Source organism: Marmota monax, unplaced genomic scaffold (genome assembly GCF_021218885.2).
Source record: "Marmota monax isolate L192 unplaced genomic scaffold, Marmota_monax_Labrador192_F-V1.1 WCK01_AAM20220418_F8-fsc00125, whole genome shotgun sequence".
NCBI classification, from domain to species: domain Eukaryota; kingdom Metazoa; phylum Chordata; class Mammalia; order Rodentia; family Sciuridae; genus Marmota; species Marmota monax.
This window is the reverse complement of record NW_026695235.1, coordinates 12,489,261-12,514,404: the sequence shown is the minus strand read 5'-3', so window position 1 is coordinate 12,514,404 and position 25,144 is coordinate 12,489,261. Positions and strand designations below refer to the sequence as shown.

The 25,144-nt window shown below is 59.3% G+C and overlaps 2 protein-coding genes across 2 annotated transcripts in view; both read left to right on the top strand.

Annotated features, from left to right (window-relative positions):
• Tspear (thrombospondin type laminin G domain and EAR repeats) overlaps positions 1-25,144 on the top strand; it is a 103,350-nt gene that overhangs the window by 69,254 nt on the left and 8,952 nt on the right. The window contains exons 3-9 of the mRNA XM_058577229.1: positions 10,837-11,075; positions 13,515-13,605; positions 14,268-14,415; positions 15,455-15,586; positions 16,448-16,674; positions 18,115-18,301; positions 19,308-19,537. Of these exons, the coding sequence (XP_058433212.1) occupies positions 10,837-11,075; positions 13,515-13,605; positions 14,268-14,415; positions 15,455-15,586; positions 16,448-16,674; positions 18,115-18,301; positions 19,308-19,537 (1,254 nt within the window). The remainder of the gene's footprint in view (positions 1-10,836; positions 11,076-13,514; positions 13,606-14,267; positions 14,416-15,454; positions 15,587-16,447; positions 16,675-18,114; positions 18,302-19,307; positions 19,538-25,144) is intronic.
• LOC124089065 (keratin-associated protein 10-8-like) lies at positions 7,231-8,580 on the top strand. The gene has a single exon (XM_046439001.2). The coding sequence runs from the start codon at positions 7,366-7,368 to the stop codon at positions 8,344-8,346; it is 981 nt and encodes a 326-aa protein (XP_046294957.1). The 5' UTR covers positions 7,231-7,365; the 3' UTR covers positions 8,347-8,580.

Sequence of the window (25,144 nt, the reverse complement as noted above, 5' to 3'; positions counted from 1 at the left end):
ATCCTCATAAGGTCCCTTTCCTAACAACATATCTAGATTTCTCTGAGGATAACCGGCTGCTGCATTTCGCCTAGCCGTCTCCTTGCAAAATTCCTCATTGGCAACCTTCCGTAACAGGTATTGTCCTCCATTTAGCACAGCTTTACACATATTAGCCCAATCTGCTGGCGTCATGTTCAAGTTGTTAATGGATTCGACCATGCTTACAGTGAAGGGTGCTTGAGGACCATAGGTTGTTACAGCCTCTTTTAGCTGCTTCACTGTTTTGAAATTTAAAACTTGGTAAAATCGCTGCCCTCCTGCCTCAAATACAGGGCATGTTAATATTTGAGATCTTGTCTCAGGATCCCAACTATCAACTGCGGGGGTTGGGGACATCCCAGCATATGGAGGTGGCCTTGTTAGTTGGACACTTACGTCCTCTGGTGATAGAAAGGTGTTAGTAGCAGTCTCCTGTAGAGGTGGTGCTGTTGGTTGGACACTTACGTCCTCTGGTGATAGAAAGGTGTTAGTAGCAGTCTCCTGTTGTAACTTTCCCCCTGATGGCTTTTTCTGTTTTACACTTTCTTCCTCTGTCTGACTAGCTTGAGAGGCCTTCTCTTTTACTTGAATCTTTTCCTCTGTTTGACTAACTTGAGAGACCTTCTCTTTTACTTGAATCATTATGTCTTCTCCTTCCTCTACCATTGTCTGAACTGAAGGCTTTGGACTAAGCAAACAAGATATGAACATCCACAATGGCAATGTGGCAACTGGCAGAGTCCCTGGGCTTTTCTTTTCTATTCTTTTTAAATCTTCACCATGATGGTTCCATTGTGATATATTTAACAACTCCTCCTTAAAAAGCCATGGGCTACATTTTTGTATTGTATCAACGTATGCCCTGACTGCTCTTGATTTTACTGAGATGCCTCCTTCCTCTAACAATTTACTTAACACTCTTTCAGTTTGTTTTTTGCTAATTTCTGATCCTGTATTTCTACTGTAATACAACCCAACAAGATGACGCCAAACAAAACCGAGACAGAATGAAATAAAAAGGGAACAACAAAAAGTCATTATGGCCTTTCTATCCTCCTGACATGTGCATCCGTCCTTTCTCCCTATCTGTTCCTCAGACGTAAATAGTTTTTCCTCAGATGTGAGCGGTTTTTCTTCCGTCTCATTCATCTCCAGGGACAGGCAACTTAAAACAAAAGTGAAGCAAAATAAAAGAGGAATCTTAAAATGGCTACCCATCCTCTTGCCCTGCCCTCAGGGGCGAGCAGTTTCACTTACCCTCAGTCATTCCCCGTGCGAGCCACCAAATGCCGCAGTCTGGCTGGGCACAATCAGGAGCCACTTGTCAAAAGAAACTAACTTTATTTTTAGAACCACACACGCCAAACAAAACAGCCTCTTAGGAAAAACCCTCAGAGCCTCAACTGCCACCACCGGCTTTCCACAAGCCTCTCTCTCCCCCACAAGCTTCTCTCCCCCTCCCACAATCCTCCTGCTCTTAAGGCCGATTGGCTGGGTCACGTGGGCGGAGCCAAAAAAGTCCCCCAATGAGCAGCTCCGTGGTCTGAAAGGGCAGGGAAACAGCCCAATGAGCATCACCGCAGAGGAGCCAATCAGCTAGATGTTGCTGGGGCCACTGTGAGCCAATCATCAGCCGGCAGCTGGAAGTTTGCTGCGGCCCCTTGGGCTGTGGCTCTCAACACATTATAATCAAACTGCAGCGTCAGAAACAGACTCTTTAACGCAGCAAACAGAAGGTTACGTGCTGCTTGTCACAGGACATGGAGGCCACAGGCAGGGGCCGGCCCATTGGCAGGGCTGGGCAAGGGAGCACTAGGGTACCAAGGGGACATCACCTCTGGAACCATCCCTAAAAACAGGGGCAGGCGCAGCACATTCCAATCAGGGCAGGGGACAGAGTGACTGGAGTCTACCTTACAGGAAATGCGACTCAGGCAGAGAGGAAAGGAAACCAGGCGGTGACTTGAGGGTGTTCAAGGAAGAAGTACAACAAGGTGTCAGTCTGTCCTTTCTGTATTCATAGGAAGTTGTCATTGCGCCTCGTTGAACTGGGGGAGCAACCGGATGTTCTCCTCTAGTCTTTTATTCACATAAGGGGGTGGTGACGTCTCCATTTTCCTTTATGATTGAATCTTGGTTTCTTTTCAGTTCAGCTACAAGTTTGTCAATTCTATTGCTCTTTTCAAAGAACCACCTTTGCTTTCACTGATTCTCTTATTGGTTTCTCTGTTCTCTATTTATCTGGCCCCTAGTCACTTCTGTAATACTACTCTTTAGTGGGGTGATCTTTAAAGGGTTATTCTGCTATCTTTGGAGTTAGTTTTCTGTTTTTACAGTTTCTTACTGTGTGAAATCACTGATTTGTTATTTATATTTTTATTTATTTTTTACCATTTACAAATATTTTTATTTTTATTATTTTTTTAAAAGATTTTGTAGTTGTAGATGGACAAGTGCCCCCCTTTTCTTTAATGAGTGCTGAGGAGTGAACCCAGTCGCTCTGCCGCTGAGCCCAGCCCCAGCCCCACAGATGTTTTTATTTTCATTTGTTCTCTTGAGTCCCCTGACGGTGGGATTTTGGGTGTGTGGCACAGGCGTGGGGCGTACTTACTCTATGAGGACTGTGCAGTTTATTTCTCAGGTCTGCGTTCAGAGCCTTTCCCTTCACACGGCTCCACGACACCTCCTAGGTTTGGGCTTGTACTCCCTCCTGCTCATCCCAAGGCATCCCTTTCCCACGAGGTCCCTGTGACTCCTTCACCTGCTGTGGCCTGACTGACCATTTTGGTCAATTCCATTTTCTTCCCACTTCCATGTCACTGTGGTCACAGAGGACAGTCTGTGTGACTTCAGTCTCTTTACGTCATTGAGAGCAGCTTTGTGGCTGGCAGGTGGGTGGCTCTGGAGGATGGTGTCACACCCGCAGGGGAGAAGGCGTGTCCTGTGGCTGAGAGTGTCCCTGGTCTGTCACTGCTTGCCTTAGGGGCCGTCCAGCCTCCCCCTCCCTCTGGACGTGCATCTAGCTCTGGGAGTCAGTTTTTCAGTGAGGTTCAGTGCCTTATTGAAGTCTCCACTCTTATTGTAGGACTGGAACTGCCTGCTTCTTCAATCTGCCTGTTTCTTCATTATTTTGGGGTCCCATGTCAGGTGTGACATGTTTATGGTGGCTGTACCTCTGGATGGGGTGGCATTTTGTGACATGCTGAGGTCCTCCTGCTGGTCAGTCTGCACCAGCTTGTGCATACCACCTGCTCCCTTCCAACCTCCGTCCCTGCCACGCTCCCTACGGGCCTCCACGTCCCCGGGTCACACCCTTGTGGCCTCTCAGCTGCTCTCCGTGGACACCAAGACTTCAGGCCCAGTCCCCAGGGCTGCGACTCCAGCAGCCTCATGAAGTAGCTGAGGAGTGTTGGAGAGCCGACAGTCTCCCTCCCCATTGTCTGGAGAATCCACTGGGGAAGCGTTGTCTGTGGTGTCCTTTGTAGGACATCTTCTAATCCTAGAGTCCACTCTTTAGTAGATTGGAACACTCTGATTTTTCTTTTGTGCTCACTGTGGACACCTGGGCCTGGTGTGCCAGCAGCACCGTCCATCTGCAGACTCCCATCACCCCACGGCTCCCCCGTCCTGCGTGGTCAGTTTACCCTCGACCCAGCCTCTTACCCCACTGATCCTCACTTGATCCCTTTATCACCACCTTTTCCAAAATGCCAGATTCATGGAGTCACACAGAGTTTAAAATGTTACTCTTATGGTTTGGATGAGGGGGTCCCCCAAAGCTCCTGTGTTAATGCAGAAATGTTCAGAGGTGGAGTGACTGGATCACGGGAGCTGTGGCCTGGGCAGTCCACCCTCCTTTGAATGGACTGACCGGGTGGCAACCATAGGCAGGTCCGCGTGGCGGCAGGAGTGGCCACTGCCCTGGGAGTGTGTGTCCTCTGCAGCCTCCCCACCGCCCCCCCACCGCTCCCGTGGTGCCAGGAGGGTCACAGCCTCATCTACTGTCCCCTTTACCCTTGGTCCACTGCCTCACCTTGGGTCCAGAGCAGTGGAGACCTCTGAATCCATGAGCCCCAGCAAACTTTTCCTCCTCTAAGTTGTTCAGCTAATTTGGTCACAGCTGAAACATAGGCCAGGTGGCAAATGACCTGAAAAGACCCCATGAAAGAAGAGCACAGATGGTGTCCAAAGAGGTGAAAATGGCTGGACACAGGAGCAAACACTGAGGTGCAGAACTGACCCCAGCGGCCAGCTCTGCACACCTGGGTCACCTAGTGACCATTGCATCTGACCCCAGCGGCCAGCTCTGCACACCTGGGTCACCTAGTGACCGTTGCATCTGACCCCAGCGGCCAGCTCTGCACACCTGGGTCACCTAGTGACCATGCATCTGACCCCAGCAGCCAGCTCTGCACACCTGGGTCACCTAGTGACCATGCGTCTGTGTGAAGAGCTTTTGAGGGGGTGGGCTTCGGGGGTACATTGGAGCTAGTGCCTGCATCTGACCTTGCTTTTTGCTCAGGACAAATAATTGACCCCCTCATCCCTTGTTTGAGTGTTTTGGTTGAGTGCATTGAAATGTCTTTCCTCATTTGCCTCCATTTGAATAGTCCCTTGGGCGGCCCACCAACACGCCACAGGAGAGTGATTGAGACGGCAGAGATTCACGCTCGTGCAGTTCCAGAGACTAAGCCCTGAAGGCACAGTGACAGCAGGGACATGCTCCTCTGAGCTCTGAGAGCCCTTCCTTGCCCCTTGGAGCATCTCGTGGCTCCCGGAAAACCCTGGCCTTTGGCCTGTGGCTGCTCCCTTCAGTCTCTGCCCACGTCATGCCTCCTACCATGCATCGGGGCTTGGTACTCTAGGATCTGATCCTATAAACCTGCTCCAGGTGCACTGAGAACCTGTGACCTCATGGAGCTCTCCTCTGAATCTGTGACCTGTTCCCAAGTCCTTCATTTCTGTAAATGTTGACAGACTCATAGGACATCCACAGAGTCACGTTCATTTGTACTCACCGGCATGTGCCTGCCTCTGTGGCCCCTTCTCTATCAGTTTCCTTGCTTTTCATCATTTCCTTTCTACCTTAAAACTTCTTTAAGTATTTTCTCCAGCTTTGATGCAGCCGTCGGCATATGCTCTCGGTGTCCACCACCTGAGGCTGTCCTCATCTGTGAGGACCTTGTCAGCAGGGGTAGACCTCGGGCTTGTGGCCGACGTTAGGTGACAGAGGCACAATTCCAGTGTCTTCTGGACTCCAACATGCCCACCGAGAAGTCATCTGTCAGTCTCGTTGTTACTTCTTTAAAGTTACTTTGTCTCTCCTTCTCCCTGACCTCTTAGATTTCTCTGTCTTTACATTTCAGCACCAGCAGGGCCAGGGGTGGTTGTATGTACCCTGCCTTGCTTAGGATTCTCAGTGCGTTTTTAATCTATGGGTTAATAGCGTTCATCAATTAAAGTTCTGACAATACTTCACTACCTCTACGCACTCATCTCTCCTTGTAGGATTAAACCTATTTTTTCTACCGAGTCCTATATGTTTGTTTCTCTATTTTTATCTTTTTTCTGTGGCTCCATTTTGATTTCTTCACCTCCCTTCATTCTCTAAACTTCTCTTTGACTTTGTCGAATATGGTATTAAACTACCAATTTCTCAATGCAGTTATTATGTTCTTCATCCATAAACTCATGTTGGATTCCTTTATAGAATTCTGCCACTGAAATTCTCCATCTTTCCCCCATTGTCTTAAAAAAAATCGTCACAGTTACTTTAAGCCCGTGATTGACATTCAGATCTCTGGAGCACCTGTGGACCTGTGTGGTCTTCGTCTCCTCTTGGTCTCTTCAGTCTTCGTTTTTCCTCTTGGTCTGTTTGGTCTTTGTTTTTCCTCTTGGTCTGTTTGGTCTTTGTTTTTCCTCTTGGTCTGTTTGGCCTTTGTTTTTCCTCTTGGTCTGTTTGGTCTTCGTTTTTCCTCTTGGTCTGTTTGGTCTTTGTTTTTCCTCTTGGTCTGTTTGGTTTTCGTTTTTCCTCTTGGTCTATTTGGTTTTCGATTTTCCTCTTGGTTCCTTGGTCAATTGATCTTGTCGTTTGTTAGGCCTGATACTTTTTGAATAAAAATAAGATGTTGTGAGTGAAAATGTGAAGGTCATTTTCTTCTTCATGAAGCCCCTGTCTCGCAGTGGGCTGACCTTCGCTCTGACACCTGTTGACTCCAGCAGAACACCTGAGTTCAGTCAGAGCTGGTTCAGGTGGGGCCGGTCTTACTTCTGCTTCTGATAGGGAGCAGCCTCACTTAGACCCAGCATTTGCCACAAAAGCCTGAGTGCCTGGCCAGAGTCCCTTCCCCTCTCAGCTTGTGAGCTGACTTGGCTTCACTTCATGTTGGTGGTCAGTCCCCAAGACCACTGAAATCTCTCTCCACTTTCCCAACCTCTCGTCTGTGACCTGTGAACTGGCAAATGCCTCAGGAAGAAAATCCAAGAAAGTAGTGGTCCCTGCTGTGTCCCCTGTGATGGGTGATGGGGACTTGGTCCCTCAGCCTCAGCTCCTGGTGCATCCTCTGACCCTCCAGTGGAGATTGCATTTGTTAACCAGGTTCCTCATTTTTCTCAGACAGATGGTCAGTCTGATAAGAGCCCACTCCCCCCATGAAGAAGCAGAACTCGACAGAGCATTTTATATGGTCTAAGGAAAAGTGTGAAACTGGGCCCACAGGGGGTTGGTAGGAAAAGCAGGTGCCCAGGACAGCTGGTGGCAGGGCAAATGGAGAGGCGGCCCAAGGAGGGCTAAAGCCAACGGGCAGTCCTGGCTCTGCAGGTTCAAAACCTGGACTCGCGGCCCAGGAGGCTGCCTGGTGCCCCAGTGGGGAGGGCACAGCCCTCCATCCTGGCCTGAGGATGGAGGCCTGCTGCCCTCAGGCACAGGGACAGGATGGACAGGGCCACAGAGAGGAGGCAGGGAGAGGTGGAGGGATGAGGACCTGCGCAGGGCTCAGGCTGTCCAGCTCCACACAGCCATGAGGCCCCGGACAGGGCACCAGGCGCCCTGGACTCTGGGTGCTCAGTACAGGTGCCAAGCATCCTGCATTGTTGACGGGCCCTGCGGAGGGGTGTGAGCCACAGGTGACACCTCTGTGTCCAGGCTTCCCTCCAATGGAGACGAGGCCCTGAGGCTGCTGTCCCATGGCTGGAGGGTGCCCCAGCAGCCCAGGGTGGCCAGGCTCCTGCCACACACAACACCCCAGCACTCAGTGCTCCCGGAACCCACTCCCGCTCCAGGGGCCCCGACGCTGGCAGGACATTAACGAGCTGGACAGCCTCCCAGGTAAACAAGCATCCCCAATGACGGCCAGGAGCCGGCCCAGCAACCCGGAAGGAGAGGCTGTGGGCTGGGGACCAGAGGGACCGGGCAGGTATAAAAGCCAGAGCCCAGAGCTCCCCACACACACCCACACACTCACCCACACACCCTCCTCCAGCACACCCACCATGGCCGCCTCCACCATGTCCGTCTGCTCCAGCTCTTGCCCCGAGTCCTCCTGGCAGGTGGACGACTGCCCAGAGAGCTGCTGCGAGCCCCCCTGCTGCGCCCCCAGCTGCTGCCAGCCCAGCTGCTGTGCCCCAGCCCCCTGCCTGACCCTCGTCTGCACCCCAGTGAGCTGTGTGTCCAGACCCTGCTGCCAATCAGTCTGCACCAGCTCCTGCACCCCCTCCTGCTGCCAGCAGTCTAGCTGCCAGTCTGATTGCTCCAGCTGCTCCCCCTGCCAGCCGTCCTGCTGTGTGTCCCTCTGCTGCAAGCCCGTGTGCTGCAAGCCTGTGTGCTGTGTGCCCGTCTGCTCTGAGGCTTCCTCCTCCTGCTGCCAGCAGTCTAGCTGTGAGCCCTCTTGCTGCTCCTCTTCCCCCTGCCAGCAGTCCTGCTGTGAGCCCTCTTGCTGCTCATCCTCCCCCTGCCAGCCGTCCTGCTGTGTGTCCCTCTGCTGCAAGCCTGTCTGCTGCAAGCCTGTGTGCTCTGGAGCCTCCTCCTCCTGCTGCCAGCAGTCTAGCTGCCAGTCTGACTGCTGCAGCTCCTCCCCCTGCCAGCCGTCCTGCTGCGTGCCCGTCTGCTGCAAGCCCGTCTGCTGCTACAGACCCTCCTCCTGCGTGTCCCTGCTCTGCCGCCCCGTGTGCAGGCCCGCCTGCTGCGTGCCCGCCTCCTCCTGCTGTGCCTCCTCCTGCCAGCCCAGCTGCTGCCGCCCGGCCTCCTGTGTGTCCCTGCTCTGCCGCCCCACCTGCTCCCGCCCGGCCTGCTGTGGTGTCTCCTTGGGCCAGAAGTCCTGCTGCTGACCAGCCATGTCCCCAGGGCCAGTGGGTTCAGGCCCATCCCACACCTGGTCCCCTCACAGCTCCCCCTGTCTGCTCCTGAGCAGGGTTAGGTGACTGGGCACCCCCTAGGACAGGTCTTCCCTGTGTCCACTATGCTGAGCTGCCTCTCCCTCCTGCCTCCCACAAGCCCCGCCTGTCTTTGTGTCACCTGCCCTGTCTACCACCTGTCTTCTTCTCAGGGCTCAATAAATTCAGTCTGATAACCTTTTCCCCTTCCTCTCCTGCTTGGGGGGACACAGGGTGGGAGCAGACCTCATTCTCCTCCTGCCAGGAGCATTTCTAGGAGTGAGTGACTTGGCCTGGAGATCATGAGGGACAGTGCCCTTGTCCCCTGGGTGTTCACTGGTGGGACTCAGGGCTAGGCCAGGAGGGCTCAGTCCCTGCCAGCCCCGAGCCCAGGTGAGAACTGTCTCTCTCCCCTGGTTGAGGATGGGCCCTTCTCCCAGTGCCCCCCGCCCTGTGTGGCTCGCTCACATACTGACCGTCACTCGAAGGATTTCTTTCATCGCTTGTCACTTGGGGCTTCCAAGCATCACACCCAAGTAGGAAAGCATCCTCTCTCTGGGTTCCTGGTTGGCCACTTCTACTGTGGAAGTGGAAGGAACCAGGTGTCCCCTCTGTTCTCAGCACTGCCAGATGTAAGAGGACCAAGCCAGGACAGTAGATTCTGCTAAACAGGACACTAATTTAAAGCTGAAGACCCCAGAAAGCTTTTCACTTCTGTAAAACGCAGGTGCATGGGATTGGCTTACAGCTTGACAGGGGCAAATTCTTGCTAAAAATAGATTAGTATACACACACTTATGCACACACTCTATTTTCCTATCTGAGTCACCTTTCAGGTTTATTCACCTTAATTGTGCTAGGCTGAGCAATAGGAATCTCAATTGCAGACGAGTATAATTAAGTATACATTGTTCTTAAGTGACCCAAGTTGGAGAGGAAGGTTCAGAGTTCTGAGGTCACAACTGCGGCAGGCACTGCCCTTGCTTTCCTGCTGAATGCACATAATGCAATCCGCCCTCCGAAGGGTCACATGCACGCAGTTCAGTTCCTGGGCATTGATTTTGTGAGCACTAGAACCGGACATCAGCACCACCCACCTCCCAAGCTTTTCTTCTGGCAAAACCCAACCCTTATCCCACTTTAAATGCTGGCTCCTGCTTCCTGCTTCCCATCTCCATGAGCCGGGCCCCTCAAGGTGCCTCATGCAAATGGAGCTCCTGACACCTGTCCTGTGCCTGGCTTCTGTCGCTCAGCAGGAGTCCTCAGGACGCCTCCCAGTGCAGCTTGTCAGAATCCCCTCTAGTCTAAGGCACGTGGCACGCCACCGTGGGCTCTTCACTCACCTGCTGGCCTCACTGCCCTTATGGCCACTGTGAATACTGCCGCCACAAACGTGGGTGTAGGACACCTGTATCAACTCTTCAGAGTACTGCTGGGTGGGACAGCAGTGCTGTCAGACATCTGAGGACCCCGCAGGCTGCTCTCCGCCTAGCACTATGTTCTCACCAACAGGCTCCAAGGTTCCAGTGTCCCCACCTCCTTACCAACAGGAGCTGTATTTTGATAGCAGATCCTAATGCCTGCGAGGCATACTTTTGGTTTTATCTCACCCAGTAATCCTGGCTGAGGCCCTGCACTGGTCATCAGTCCCACCCCTCTCCCAGCCGCTGAGCCCTCCCACGTCCTGCCCTCCTCCCACAGGCCCCTCCCCTCCCCATCCTGCCCTCCTCCCACAGGCCCTACCCCTCCTCCTCCCTCCCCTCCTCCCATAGGCCCCACCCAGATCCTGTCCTTCTCCCACAGGCCCCGCCCCTCCATGCTGGTCTTGCCCTCCTCCCACAGGCCCTGCCCCTCCACCCTCATCCTGCCCTTCATCCACAGGCCCCGCCCCTCCACCCTGGTCCCGCCCTCCTCCCACAGGCCCTACCCCTTCCTCCTCCCTCCCCTCCTCCCACGGGCCCTGCCCCCTCCACCCTGGTCCCGCCCTCCTCCCATAGGCCCTGCCCCTCCACCCTAGTCCTTCCCTCCTCCCACAGGTCCCGCCCCTCCACCCTGGTCCCGCCCTCCCCTCAGGCCCCACCCCTCCACCCTAGTCCTGCTCTCCTCTCATAGGCCCTGCCCCTCCACCCTAGTCCTGCTCTCCTCCCACAGGCCCCGCCCCTCCACCCTGGTCCCGCCCTCCTCTCATAGGCCCCACCCTTCCTCTCTGTCCTGCCCTCCTCCCAAGGCCCCGCCCCCTCTGCCCATGTCCCGCCCTCCCGCCCACGAGCCCTCTTTCAGCATCTGCCTCTCCAGCCTTGCCTCTCCCTTCCACCGGCTCTGCCCCTCCACTAACCCCACCCCTCCCTTCCGCCAGCCCTCCTCTGGTCCTGCCCTCTCCCCATTGGCCCTACCCCTCACCCGCAAGCCCCACCCCAGCCCTGCCCCTTGCACCTCTTTCTGCAGAAGAACGAGTACCTGCTCACCGTGGTGGCGGAGGAGAGGGATGTGCTACTGCTCGGCCTGCGGTACTCGTCCACCCATCTGCACTTCCTGTTCCTCAGCGAGGACATGGCCGGCGCCTGGCAGACCCGCGTGTCCTTCCGCAGCGCCAGCCTCATGGACAGCCAGTGGCACACGCTGGTCTTGGCAGTATCTGCAGGATCCTTTTCCCTCATCATGGACTGCGGCCTCCCCGTGGACATGTAGGTAGCAGGACATGGGGTTTGCCAGGGTTCTCACTGTGTGCTGTGCCTGAGCAGCCCATCCCACTGGCTGCCTGGCTGCACCTTGCACTGGGCTGAGGGCCTGGGCCCAGGAGCAAGCCCACTCCTACCCCCGCCCCAGTGGGCCTGGCTGGTCCCTAGTCAGGCCAGCTTGTGAGGAATGCTGTTAGGAGCTGCCCCCTCAGCAGGTCAACACTGAGAGGCTTTCGCAAGGGCTGTCACTAGGGCTGCCCTCTAAAGGGCCACAGCAGGTGGGGGCCAGGGAGACTGGACAGAGGAGAGCTTGGGCCGGCTCTGCTGGGCAGGCAGGAAAGGACAGCTAGCTAATGCAGGAGGCTGTGGGCCTGGTGGGTAGGATGTGCACCCAGCATCCAGGATACACGCTGTACAGTGTGAACCCGTGTTTTCACCTTAAACCACAAGACTCACTGCTCGTCAGAGAATCAGGGGCTTAAAACCAGGTAAAGATCATCACACCATGTGGCTCTCCTCTTTCTGGACATAGCTGAGGGTCACAGGCAGGGGGATGTGCCGAGTGTCCCTGACATTATTGAGGTGGCGGAGGAAGTCAGGAGCTCAGCTCCTGACTCAGGCACTCCCTCCCTGGCCTCTGGCTTCATATGGCACCTTCCTCATCCAGGATGAGGGAGTAGCTCACAGAACCCCAGGCAAACATGCTACAGTGTCCACCGCAGCTTTGCATATGACCAGGGCATTTGGCAGCCTGACCATTTCTCTCCTTTGGCCACTATGACCTGATGGTAGGCACACTGGCCTGGGGAGCACCCGTCCCCAGGCTCTGCCAGCTGATGTGACCTGTGACACCCTCACCAGCCATAGCTGCAGAGGGACTGGCCGTCTAACTTCAAATGATCCCATGTAGATTGAATCTGACTCTCTTCCTCTGTTTTGTTATTATGGAATTTACTTCGTAGTAAGAAGAACCTGTGACCTTTTCAGGTGTAGTTTTAACACATCTTATCACAGCTTACCTCCCACCTTCCCCCAAAATTCATTTGTGCTCTTAGTAGGGCAATGACATCTTGGGTCTCCAAGAGCCAAGAAGCCCATTCCCTGGTCACTCTCAGGCAGCCAGGGCCTTACAGAGAGACCCTGCACGGCCTAGGTGGACCTGGACTAGCACTGGCTCCCCCAGCAGAAGAAAGCTGGCTAGACTGGAGCCTCACCTGCCTTCTGGGTTTGCCCAGCACCTGGGAGCGAGGGGTCACTCCCCTGATTTGCAGCAGAAGGCGTTCAGGGCCAAGCACAGCAAGAGGCGCTCCCTCCCCAGAGGGGCCTCAGGCAGGACTCTGGGAAGGGACTCGAAGCCTGAGCCTGTTTCCCAGGAGTGGCCAGGAGCCAGTGGGACCCTGCAGGCTGAGGCCTGGTGGGCAGCTCCTGGGCTGCATCCTCACCGCTCTGTCCCTCCTGGCTCATCAGTCGCCAGGCCCTGGTGCCGCCAGGGCTCCTGGAGGACTGCCGCCCGTCGAGCAGCAAGAACAGCTGTGAATAAGGGTGCAGGAGGCCTGGCCAGGGCAGTGGGGCTGCAGGGTGGGGTGCCTGTGGCCATGGAAGACTTGAGCCCTCAGGCTGCAGAGCCCCGCAGGCCACCACAGAGTGCCAGGCGCAGGGTCCTAGAGCCCGCAGAGGCTGGGCTGTGTGCTGAGAACGGGCTTCTGGGGCAGCAAGCCAGAGCTGGCCTCACCCCCCAGCTGCAGCTCCATGGCTACAGCCAGAAGGGGCAGGTGCTTCGAGAGGACAGTGGACCACAGCTGTGAGCCCTGAGGACTCATGCTTTCCCGCCTCCCGAGTTCCGCCCTGGCTCCCCAGGAAGTGATTCCAAGCCTGTGCATGGGTGACATGCTCTGGGGAGTGTGGGTGGGCTGGGGACCCAGTGCAGTAGAAGTCACTGGAAGTTCACCCTGAGATGGGGAGAACCACTGGGCATCTTTTCTCCATGAGCTTCATGGGAGACCCTTGCCCCCAAATTCTTGTCACCTGGCGCCTGTGAGTGCCTTCTGTGGAAGCAGGACTTCTAGTCACGTCTACGTGAGGTCGTCCTGGGTCCGGGCAGCTCCTTACAGGGAGACAGAGATGCAGGGAAGAGATAGTAAAGGAGGGAGGCAAACTGGAGAGACGCAGCCACCAGCCAAGGAGCCCGGGGCCACCGGGGCTGGACGGGTGGAGGGCAGTCCTCCTCAGAAGCATGGAGAAAGCGCAACCTGCAACAGCTGGACCTCGGCCTCCGGCCCCCAGACCGGGGGCCACATTTCTGTGTGTCAAGCTGCCGCCTGTGGCCCTTGTCATGGCACCGGGGACGGTGATGCTCCTCTCCCACGGGCTCGCCTTTCCTTCTGTAAACAAACGGAGGACGTCCTGCGCTTCTCCAGCCCTGAGACCACCTTCTGATGCTTGCAGAATGGCTGACGTGCCCTTCCCCGCCACCCTTTCAGTGCGAGGGGCCCGGGTCTTTGTTGGCAGCCGGAGGAGAACCAAAGGCTTGTTCACGGTGAGTGTGGAGGGCTGCCTCCCCCCAGGGCTCGGGGCTGTCCCACGTCTGTGCTGTGAGGCTGTGACTCTGCACTGATGGAGCCAGGGTCCGAGGTGTGGTGAGGCACCTGGGCCTTCCTGCCGCCCACAGCCCCTCTGCTCTGATAAGGTGCCGCCACATCCCCCCGCGCCTCCCCGTGCTGTCTGGGGGCTCATTCCTCCAGAGTCGTGTCCACAGCGTCTGGAAGCCTGCCTGGCGCATGGCAGGTGCTCTGTGAAAGTCTACCCGTGGGTGCTGGGACGGGTGGATGAGTGCAGGGACAGGCCAGACGGGCAGGTGGACAGATGGACAGATGGCTGGCTGGACGCATGCTGGGTGGATGGGTGGATAGATGAATGTGGGCAGTTGGGTGGGGACACAGGAATGGAGGGAGGGATGGACAGAAGGATGGGCAGTGTAGCCTGGTCACTCCAAGTCAGCCCATGTGGAAAGCCTTCCCTGGGTCAGCCACCTGAGAAGGCGTGCAGGTCACCACTGCTCCTGTGACACACGTGCCCGCCCTCCTCCCGACTCTGCAGGCTGGACTCCCCGCAGCCCGCGCCTCCATGGGCCTGACAGGCAAAGCCTGGCGCCCTGCCCGAGCCCCTGTGAGCTCTGAGCCCGCTGCCCCCTCTCTGCAGGGCCTGGTGAGGCAGCTGGTCCTGCTGCCGGGCTCGGATGCCACCCTGAGGCTGTGTCCCAGCAGGAATGCCCAGCTGGCCGAGCTGTCCATCCCACGGGTGCTGCAGGGGAAGCTGGGTGATAACGAGGTGCTAAAATACCCTTATGGTGAGTAGCGAGGCCAGTGCCCCCACTCGACGGGAGACACCCCAGAGCCTCGGCACCAAGTTGGGGCTCCCAGCGCAGCCTTTCCCGCGTTCTCACTTCTCCATGGCAGGGGGTAGCTGTCAGGTTGGCAGAGAGAGCACTCGGGCCCCTGCCCCAGGGGCACCAGACAGGCCAGCACGTCTCCCTTCTCTCCAGGGCCCCTGCCTGGACAGACCATCGCCCCTCCTGGGGACCCCCCAGCAGACAGCAGACTCTGCTCCTGGGAGAAGGGCTTCCCCCTGCAGAGCCCTGAGCCACGCTGGAGCTGGTTCCCACCCCTCTGTCCAGCAGCCGCCCCCAGCCCCGCCCCGCCAGGACCCCGCCCTCGAGGCGCACCTTGTTTTCGTGAGCCCAGCCCGGGCATCTCCTGGGTGTGCCCCCTCCAGGTGGACTGGCATCATCCGGTGTCGAGTTGAAAGCTGGCCTGTTCATTAGAATCTCACTCTGCCGGGTCCCCAGTGTGCTGTGGGGGAGGTGGGGTGGGGCAGCCTGGCCCCGAGGCTCAGGCTCACAAGGCAGGGAGCCGCACCCAGCAAGTCCTGGGAGCCACCATGCCCAGCTGCGGCACAGACATCCACAGAAAGCCACGAGGCAGCTGGATGAGCTTGGCCCCGGCCAGGTGTGGTCCGCGGTGTGGTGAGGTCAAATGCTGGGCCAAGCTGCGCTGTAGTCACCTGACTGGAGCCCAGGAGGCAACCCGAGGGCAGACAAACCAGTGCCGGTTACCTAGGGCTCCCAGAGGGCACGGGCAAAGGGACAGAGAGCCATGCCTTGGGTGGACAGAGGGCAGGCCCGCTGGTGGCACGGGGAGCGTCACAGTGTCCTGCCATGCAGGAAGCATGGGGTGCGCCTCCGTGCTGGGGAGCCCACCTGTGATGTGGCCGCAAGACGTCCAGGAGCCCCTTCAACCGGGTGCAGAGATGGGCAGGACCCCCTGGTGGCCCTGCATCCTCCTGAGGGAGCCTGTGCACGGACATGCCTCCTCCTGGTTCCCCCTCAGAGGCAGACATGAAGGTGACGCTGGGGTCCCGGCCACCGTGCACCAAGGCACAGGATGCCACGTTCTGGTTTGACGCTGCCAGGAAGGAGCTGCACCTGTGTGCCAGCAGCCAGTGGGTCTCTGTGTTGGCAGGTGAGGCGGGGCCGGGGACTCGGGTGTCCCTGTCCCACGGTGCCCTGCGCATGCAGGGGTCTCCGGCAGGAGGTGACCAGGGAGGGAGGAAGTGAAGGGTGAGCACCTTGACCAGGCTAGGACACCTGGGAGCAAGTGAGTGGAGGGGACCTAGGAATGACCCTGGGAGCAGGTGGCAGCAGGATCCCCAGGCAGGCCAGGGCAGGCCCTCCCTGAGGCCAAGCATGCCCACCCTGGCTGTCCTCAGAGCTCACCTTACTCAGGATAGGACCTGATCCCCACAAGGAGCTTGCAGCCACACATCCTGGGGTGACGCATGGGCCAGCAGGGCTGGACACCTCTCTTTCCAAACAGAAAGAGGGCATAGGAGGCGAGCACAGGGCCTCTGTGGCCCTGGCCTCTGGGCATCTGGCCCTCGCCTTCCCTGTCCACTGGACCACAGGTAAGATGCAAGGGAGCCAAGCACCCAGAGGTGCTGTTTGGACGTGAGCCTTTGACAGGGAGGTGAGTGGAGGCCAGATGGTTGCTCCTGGTCGGGCTTCCTCAGGAAGTGGGAGCCAGTGTCCGCAAGGGGTGTGCGCCACAGACTCTACCTCTGTCCTCTGTACCCAGGGCACAGCCTGTAGAGCAGGGGCCGGGGGCTACTGCAACAAGGACAGATGCATGCGTTTCATCCTGTGGGTGTCCCGGCGCCCCTCAGGCCACAGCCCCCGCGGGAAGGAGCGGCCTCCCTTTGACAGGCCTTTCCCATGTTACGCCTTCATGACAACTGACGCCCTGGGCCAAGACCCGGGGCGTCCAGTGGACCGTCCAGCTCCTGCTGCTGGTCCTGCTGACCTGGCACCATCCTCCTTCCACAAGCCAAAGCCAAGCTGGACTACGTGGAAGAGCACCAGCGCCTGCCCACCAACTCGGAGACGCTGGGCCTCGAGGTCTTCGGCATCCCCGGCGTGGGGCTCTTTGTGGCCGCGGCCAATCGGAAAGCCAAGTCCGCCGTCTACAAGTGGACGGATGGGAAGTTCGTCTCCTACCAGAACATCCCCACACACCAAGCCCAGTCCTGGCGGCACTTCACCATCGGGAGAGAGGCAAGTGCGCGCCGGGCCGCCCTCCCTGCAGCAGACCAGCCTCGGCGACCAGGCTCGGGGCTCCGGCCACCTCTGCAGGGTGGCCTTGTTCGGCGGGGAAGGGCGCAGAGTCCCGCACTGGGCTGAGGTGTCTCCAGCTCCCCTCTGTCCTCTGTACCCAGGGCACAGCCTGTAGAGCAGGGGCCGGGGGCTACTGCAGCCAGGGCAGATGCATGCGTTTCATCCTGTGGGTGTCCCAGCGCCCCTCAGGCCACAGCCCCTGCAGGAAGGAGCGGCCTCCCTGCAGGACCAGCAGCGACAGGCCTTTTCCATGTCACGCTTTCATGACAACCAACGCCCTGGGCCAAGACCCGGGGTGTCCAGTTGGCCATCAGCTCCTGAGCGGAAGGTGGCCGCTTCCTAGGCGCTGTCTGGCTCTGGGGATGGCCGCAGGCTGACCGAAAGCCCTGCTAAGGCACTTCCCCAGCCGGTCAGCGGCACTGTTACTGCAGAGGGAGAGGAGATCTGTGTTCTCACCCACAGACATCGAGGACGCGTCAGGTCCAAAGGGACAGTGAGGGCCAGGCCCAGGAGGCCAGGGGAGACCTCAAGGCAGGCAGCCCTTCCAGCCAGGCTGGACAGAGGGCAGGGTCTGAGCACAGTGGGCCTGAGGGCCTGGGTGCTGCGGGGGGAAGGGTCACTTCCTCTTCCCAGCTCCTCACACCCCAGATGGCAGCTGGGCCCTCACCTGGACTCTGGGTCAGGCCGGACAGAACCCCTGGCCTCCTGCTGCTCACATCGCCCTGGGCCCAGCACATCCAAGGCCAGGACAGTGAATGAACAACTAGCTCTGTTTTTTAATTGGTTGATGACATTTCAAAGGTTTTTAGTTTTTATGACAAAAGTTAATAGGCTTACATCAAAGAACATTCAGACATTCAGAAACATGGGGGAACACCTTGACCCGTCACCTGGGTAGAGACGCGTTTGTCTGTCCATCTGTCCCTGCGCACTGGGAACAAGAGCTGCGCCCGCCTGCTGCCCTGCCGGGTCCCATGCCACATAAGGGAAGCCCAGGCAATGTGTGGGCATGGCCAGCACCTGGCACACAGTCACACTGGACCCCTCCCTGGGGCAGGCCGTCAGCACGCCCCCCACCCTTCCAGGCTGGGGACGGTGCTGTTCACATGCACCGCTTCCTGAATTGGGGGTTGGGTTGGTCTGTGGCCTTCAGATAGAGATAGACCTGCAAGTGATGGACGGAGGCGCTGGGCGTGTTTGAGGAGACTGTAGCGCTGGCCACGGGCCCCCTCCCCACGACAGCCCTAACAGAGGTGGGCTCCGCCTCAGGCCCCCAGACCTGCTCCCCATGGATGCAGGGGAGATGCCCGTGAGCCGAGGCTCCGGCAGCAGACCCCAGCAGCCGTCGGAGGGCGAGCTTACCTGGCTTATCTCTTGCAGATCTTCCTGGCCGTGGCTAACTTTGGACCGAATGAGAAGGGTCAAGAGGTCTCTGTCATTTACAAATGGAGCCACAGAAAGCTGAAGTTCACCCCATACCAGAGGATTGCCACCCACAGCGCCCGCGACTGGGAGGCCTTCGAGGTGGACGGGGAGCACTTCCTGGCAGTGGCTAACCACCGGGAAGGTAGGCCAGGGCTGACCCAGAATGAAGCTGTTCTGTGGCGGAGCATGGCCTCATGCAGGGCGCTCATTGAAAGAGGATGAGCCCGACCCGGCCTGGGGCTCCACTACCTGGCTCGGCCGTGTGCGGGAGAGTCTCCTGGGCACAGTGCCTGCTCACCTCCCAGGTGAGGAAGGGTCCTGCCTGGTCCCTGCCTACAGAAGGCCCCATGAAATGCGGGGCTGTCTTCTGCCTTTCTCCCCTGGGGAGGGGTCAGCGGGTGCAGGAGAGCAGGTGGGTTGCTGGACGACAGGCCAGGGGCAGTGACGGGTGTTGGCTGGTGTGCAGGGTGTGCGGCCACAGGAGGGAGGGGATGTGGACGTTGTCGATGCTCTGGGCGCAGGCTGCATGATGTCTGGGGGTGGGTGGCAGCGTGGCCCAGGAGGGGCCAGTTTGTGCCTGAGCGGCTGTTCCCAGTCCTGAAACTCTATGGGGGGGCAGGCGAGCCCCAGGATGACAGCCCACCCTACAGGGTACCACTGACCTGGGCCTCCCTGGGCTACACGCCTCAGCACTCACCTGGTCAGCCATCTCCAGACTGGGGAGGAGCCCCAGCTCATGGGCGTAGAGGAGCCCAAGAGTCCAGTAGCCCGTGTCCCCCTAGGGTGAGTGCTCCAGCAGGGCAGGCTGGGAACACCATGAGTGAGGGGCTCTGGGCAGGGGCAGCGTGGGGTGGGAAGGTCTGACCTGTGGGACAGGTGCTGACCCCCAGGCCCTGGAGGCCACAGTGGGCAGTGGAGCCTTCTGGACTGTTCCTTCTGGGAACAACAGCCGTGAAGGCCCAGGGGGGCTGGCACGGGGCCCTGATGGGCCCAGCAGGTGGAGACAGGAGAGCAGAGGTGGCCGTCCGTGCCCTGGCCAGAGCAGAGGGGTGCCGGGGCCTGGGCAAGTTTACGGGGAGGGCTGTGACCCACAAGCGGCCATGGGGCCATGGGAGTCCTCTGCTCCCCAACGCTGACCCTGGTTCCAGGTGACAACCACAACATTGACAGCGTCATCTATAAGTGGAACCCCAGCACCCGGCTCTTTGAGGCCAACCAGACCATCGCCACGTCCGGAGCCTATGACTGGGAGTTCTTCACGGTGGGGCCCTACTCATTCCTGGTGGTGGCCAACACCTTCAACGGCACCTCCACCAAGGTGCACTCCCACCTGTACGTCTGGCTGGTTGGCTCCTTCCGGCTCTTCCAGTCCTTCCTGGTGAGCACCGTCAGTCTCCACCGCTTGCCTGTCTACCACCAAGTCTCATCGGCAGCATGTGCCTGTTGGATCCGGGTGACGGGAGGGAGGGGGAGGGAGGGGGAGGGAGGGGCCCGCTGGTATGGCCCAGCGACGGCCACACCAGCATGGCCCTGGACCCTCAGTCCTTGGACCCAGCGCCTCCCCGGCTGAGGAGCCCCTGCCCGCACTGCCCTGTGTGGGGTTTCTGTGACAGAGCAGCGCGGGCACTCTCAGGAGCCCCTCCCTGCCCTCCTGCCCAGGTCTGGTTCCTGTCTGGGGGGTGGCGAGTCTCCAGCTCTGGGGCAGCCGGGCAGCTTGCTCTGACCTGGGCGGCCTGGGGACGGGGTGGGGGCGGACGTGTTGCTTTTAGACTAGGTTGTCCCTTGGTGGCTCCTGTCCCCGTGTGCTGGCGAGACCTCAGTGTGGAGCAGCAGCAAGCACTTGGCCCAGGCGGGAGGGGTCCTTCTCGGCGGCCCTGGAAGGCAGCTGTGGCAGTGGAGGGCCGTGCTCGCAGGGACAAGTGGGACTGCCCAGGAGGAGGTAGACGTGCTGGGCAGAGGGTGGTGACCATTAACATCAGGCTGCGTCTGAGCGGTGGCTGTGGCTAAGGGCAAAAATGTCCCCGCAGAATCCTGGCTGTGTTCCCAGAGGAGGGCAGGCCCAAGGGTAGGCGACGGTGCCTGAAAGAAGAGCAGGGCCAGGCAGGACAGAGTGGACGTGAGAGCAGAGCCGCCCCGGGCCTGAATGTGCTGAGCAGGGGAGGTGTGGCTCTGCAGGGACCTTTCTGGAAGGGCCCGTGAGCAGCTGGGGGCTGTGAGGAACTGTGTCTGCAGAGCTGGCGGGCCTCGGGCTCAGGGCAGGCATTCCCGGACTCTGGGTACCTTCAAAAGAATCTGGGGACCCGGGTCCTGCCGCCCAGGGCCGGGCGAGCGGGAGGCTGTCCATCAGCCTGGGAGGCAGTTGGAGGGTGCTCAGGTCAGCTCCTGGCTCCAGCCCCTGGACATGCACCAGGAATTCTGGGACCTGCCTCCAGGCGGGGGAGGTCCACCACCTGGGACCAACGGAGGAGCCAGCTCTGCTGGGAGATCCGGCCTCCGCTGCTGGCCTCTGCTGCCACCTGAACAGGTCACTGGCCCGGGGGGCTTCCTCAGCCCATTTCTCGAGGTTACAACGGTGAATCGGGGGGTGCAGCTCGTAAGCAAGGAGTTTAATCGGCCCACGGTCTTGGAGGTTGAAGTCCATGAGCACAGGGCCTGCCCCTGCGAGGCCCCTGGCCAGGCCCTCGGGGGGGAAGCAGAAGGCAGGCGGTGCGTGCAGGACAAAGCATCCACAGGACCTGTGACCACAGCAGTGGGGAAGCGCTGTCCAGAGTGGAGCAGGACAGGGTGGGGACAGCGGGGCGTGCTAGCCAAGGCCCGGCACTGTGGCCTGGACGGCTGCCGAGAGTGTGGATCAGGGTGAAGGGGCTGAGGCCAGCAGAGGAGGTCGGCCAGGAGCAGGAGGAGCCCCAAGGGCCGGAGCTGCACCGCAGGGAGGTACTGGAGGGGCCTGGGCTTGCTGGAAACAGCCCCCAGAGTGCACAGGGCCAGAAAGACAGAAAGGGTTGAGACCCTGGCCTGGACTCGGCTCCCCTTCCTTGCTACCCATGCACCCAGGGAGGGCAAGAAAGCACACGTGTTATCGTGCACCTGCTCGCACACTGGAGTGCGCATGCCCACGCGTCGGGGCTCCCCCAGCCTGGTGCTGCTGAGCGGAGACAGACCTTCTCGCCAGATCCCCACTCGCTGCCTTCAGTGTCCCCATTTTACACCATGGACCCCACGTGGCCAGGTGTGACCTGGGCGTCCTCCGTTGTGCAGAGTGCTCGGGCCCCTCTCAGAGTCAGGTCCGGAGTGACGTCATCCCACAGGTGGGGCTCACACCTGCGGTTCTCCGCATCAACCGTGAAACCCACAGCAAGACTGCAGAACCCAGAGGGAGCAGGCCCATGCCCACATGCCCCTTCACCCACTGGAGGGGCCGCAGCACCCTATGATCAAAACCAGTGTGCTCTACAGCCAGCACCCAGCCTGGACGTGCAAAGGACACGCAGAGGCCACTGAGCCTCACGTCCATGCAGGGCTCTGGCTGAGTGGACGTGCTGGGAACTCACGTCCTGCAGCCTACAGGCTCATCCCTTGGGCACTGTGGCCCAGGGCGTGTGGGGTCATGGCAGGGACAGTGGCAGCCACCAGGTCAGCAGGCCCTGCTTGTCACTAACATGCCCTGGGGCTGCTGCATGATTCCCGAAGGCCAGGACCATGGCTCCCCATGCACACATGCACGTGAGCACGCTGTGCACGCACACACACAGAGTTGTGGTAGGGCCTGGGCCGTGTGCAGCCTCTCTGCATTCTGTCTGTACAGCAGGTGTGGTGGACTGACCAGGTGGGAGGGCCTTGGGAACTGTGGTGATGTGGGCAGGAGGGCTCTGTGGAGGCAGCAGCCACACCCCATAGCTGTGTCCTCACTGAGACAGGAGCTGGCAGTGGTCAGGCACTTGGGGAAGGTCCCAGGTTTGGGGGTCAGGGGTGGCAGGGGCCTCACACCTGCTGTGTAGACTGGCGCGGCCCCATCCTTACTTATGAGAAGAGCCCTGGAAGCTGCCCCCGGAGGTGGCTACAGGCGGCCCGGCCTGGGGAGGAAGATCCTCTACAGCCACGACTGGACAGCAGAGGGCTGGGACCCTGACTCAGTGACGCCCCATGGTCTCGTCCACCCTCCACATCCCATCAGGGCACCTGGGTCCACTTGAGTTCCAGATAAAATACTAGTAATTTTTTCCGTGAAAGTATGTCCCAAGCTCCTCGTGGAAGACGTGCAGACCAGAAAGTTGCTCACTGTTACCTCCCACTCCAATCCCATGGGAGTCTGTATTTGCTGACTCAGGCGCTGGCCCTCGCTGGGACCTGAGCCGCCTCTGAGCCCTGCTCGCTGGGCAGGCAGAAGCTCCAACCCCCCATGCAGAGGCTGTGTGCTGGCAGCTGGAAGTTTGACTTCCAGCTGCCAGCAGCTGTGCCAGGTTCTCCAAGGATCTCGCGAGCCCTGGGGTGGACGCAGCCCGACCCACAGAGCCTTGCCCTCCCTCCTGGCCCCTGTGGGCCTCAGAACCTCCGACACACAGCCGACCTCGCTGTCTCCCTCTCAGCAGCGTCCCACCTAACCCGTGCCCTTGGTGTCGAAGCCAGGCCCTCTCCTGGGCACCAGATCCCTCCCAAGCAGCCCACCCCTGCTTTGCTCACCCCACGGGCCTGGGCCCTGGGCCCTGCATGTCCTGCTGTCCCCGCTGCCAGATGCCCTTCCCTGCCTCACTGCCCAACGACCCCCTCTCCTTCCTCCACATATCCACGACTCTCCTGTGTCCCCAAGCCCAGGCAGTCTCCCATGTCCCCATGTGCAGGCCACCACTCTAGGATCTTTGGGGGCAGAGAGGCCTCCTCACCCATCCATGAGGTTCTGCCCCTGGCCTGGCCCCAGCACCCACTGGGCACTCCTCAAGCTGCGCCAGGAGAGGCCGCTCAGGTCATCCACCCACCCTTAGGGCAAGAGAGCAGCCACCACAGGGCTTGTCCCCTGGAACCCTCACCGGACCTACCTCAGCACAGGCGAGCGGGAGCCAGCACCCCAGAAGGGAGACATGGGGACATGTGTGTGAGTATGCCTGAGTGTTACAGGTGTGCACATGTGTGTCAAGCACCCATGTGCCTGTTTGTGCATGTCTCTGTGTGTGCATGTAGGCACAGGCATGTTACAAACATGCACATGTGTGTCCAGGGGCTGACCTGCGCCTACACACAGGTGTGCACACACATGCCTGCACGTGGGTCACAAGCCTGCGGCTGTGTGCATCATCACACGTGTGTGCAGGTGTGGGCACAGGGATGCACAGGTGCACGTGCAGGGATGTGTGCAGCTGTGCACATGCGTGTGGCTGGGCTCCGGTGTGGTTCCCTCGGGCTTGCAGGGAGCCCAGGGCTGGGCGGTCTGTTCTGCTCTGTCAGACCTGGGCTGCCGCTTGGGTGGCCTGGGGTGTTCCCAGCAGGTAGGATGCACTAACCCAGGAGGTATCTCTGTGGAGGGTTCGGTAACCACCAGGGGTCCTGGTCCCCTTGTCCTTGTCCTAGTGAGTCTCACTTGGTGCTTCCTCCCACGGTCCCCCAGGGCCCAGCCGCAGGGGCTTGGGCACTGGTGCCCTCTACTGCCCATGCCTTTCTGTTCGACCCAGAGTTATCTTTTCCTAGGTGCCAAGTGATGCAGCCAGCCAGGGTGAGGGACAGGGGACCAGAGGACACTGCGCAGCACCATCTGGCTTTGTGGGAGGGAAAGGTTAACTGATTTGGGTGGATAACAGGGTAAAAGGACCTGGGGGTCAGAGAGAGCGTCCGTCTGCTGCAGCGCTCCTGAGCTGCTTTCCCGGGGCAGGGTGAGACCAGACAGCCTCAGCAGGAGGTTCTGGGCATGGGCCGGGGCCAGCGAGAGACAATGTGGCCTGTGTGAGGCACAGTCCCACAGACGACCCAACTGTCCCCAGCAGGGACTACCTGGGACAGCCCCATGACCTGACGCTGTGCAGTGCAGTGTCCCCAGGGAAACAGCCAGATCCTGAGCCTGGAGAAGTAGCGGGTCTCCCACTGAGTGCTGTGGGCATCCCTGACCCCAGGCTCAGCTCTTCCTCTTTACAATGGGGATCCGGGGGGGCCTGGCCCTCATGACATGCTGGGGGAAGGGACACCACCTAACATAGCAGTCCCCCTGCCCCACAGGGCACAAGCTCTCAGACATGGAGACAGGTTGCAGCCCTCAGCCCCCATGGCAGTTACAGAGCCAAGAAATGTGCCCCAAACCCCGACCTGAGATACCCCCCATGGGCATGCTTTTGCCTGGAAGCAGGCGCAGGGCACAGTTCTCGGGATCCGTCTATCCCCTTCCAACTTTCCGGGCAGCTAGAAAATTTGAAAGTTCCCATTTGTGTCAGTCTGGCTTCCCCGAGAGACAAACCAGGAGTCTGTAGAGAGAAGAGGGGAGGTGGTGTAGGGTGGGCTCACACCATCCTGGAGGCTGGGGAGTCCCCCCATCTGCTGACTTCGAGCCAGAGGCCCAGAAGAGCCTGTGTGCAGTACAGTCCAAACCTGAGGCAGACCAGACAGCTGCTGCGAGAGTCCCAATGCAAAGGCCTGGGGACCCAGAGCACTGGCACCGAGAGCAGGAGGTGGACGTCCAGCTCAGGCAGAGTGAATCTCCCCTCTGCCCTCTGTTCTGCTCTGCCCCGCGGGGCCAGAGGAAGCCACTCAGGTTGGCAGGGTCAGGTTTGCTCTCGGTCCACGTTCAAGGGCACTGGCAGGAAGTGTGCCAGCCCTCGGGGCTTTGCCTAGCCCACCTGACAGACGGTCAGCACCACCCCCGGGGAACCATGGCGCCTGTCTGGGGACATGCCACCCCCATCCGCCCCCCCCCATCCACTTGATCCATGTGGGTGTGGGACCCTGACCACCCAGGCCTGGGGCCAGTTGAAATGGTGCCTCGTCCAGGCTGCAGCCTGGGCAGCGG

Excerpts from the sequence above, each read along its gene's own strand:
- LOC124089065 (XM_046439001.2), top strand. The coding sequence starts at position 7,366 with ATGACGGCCAGGAGCCGGCCCAGCAACCCGGAAGGAGAGGCTGTGGGC.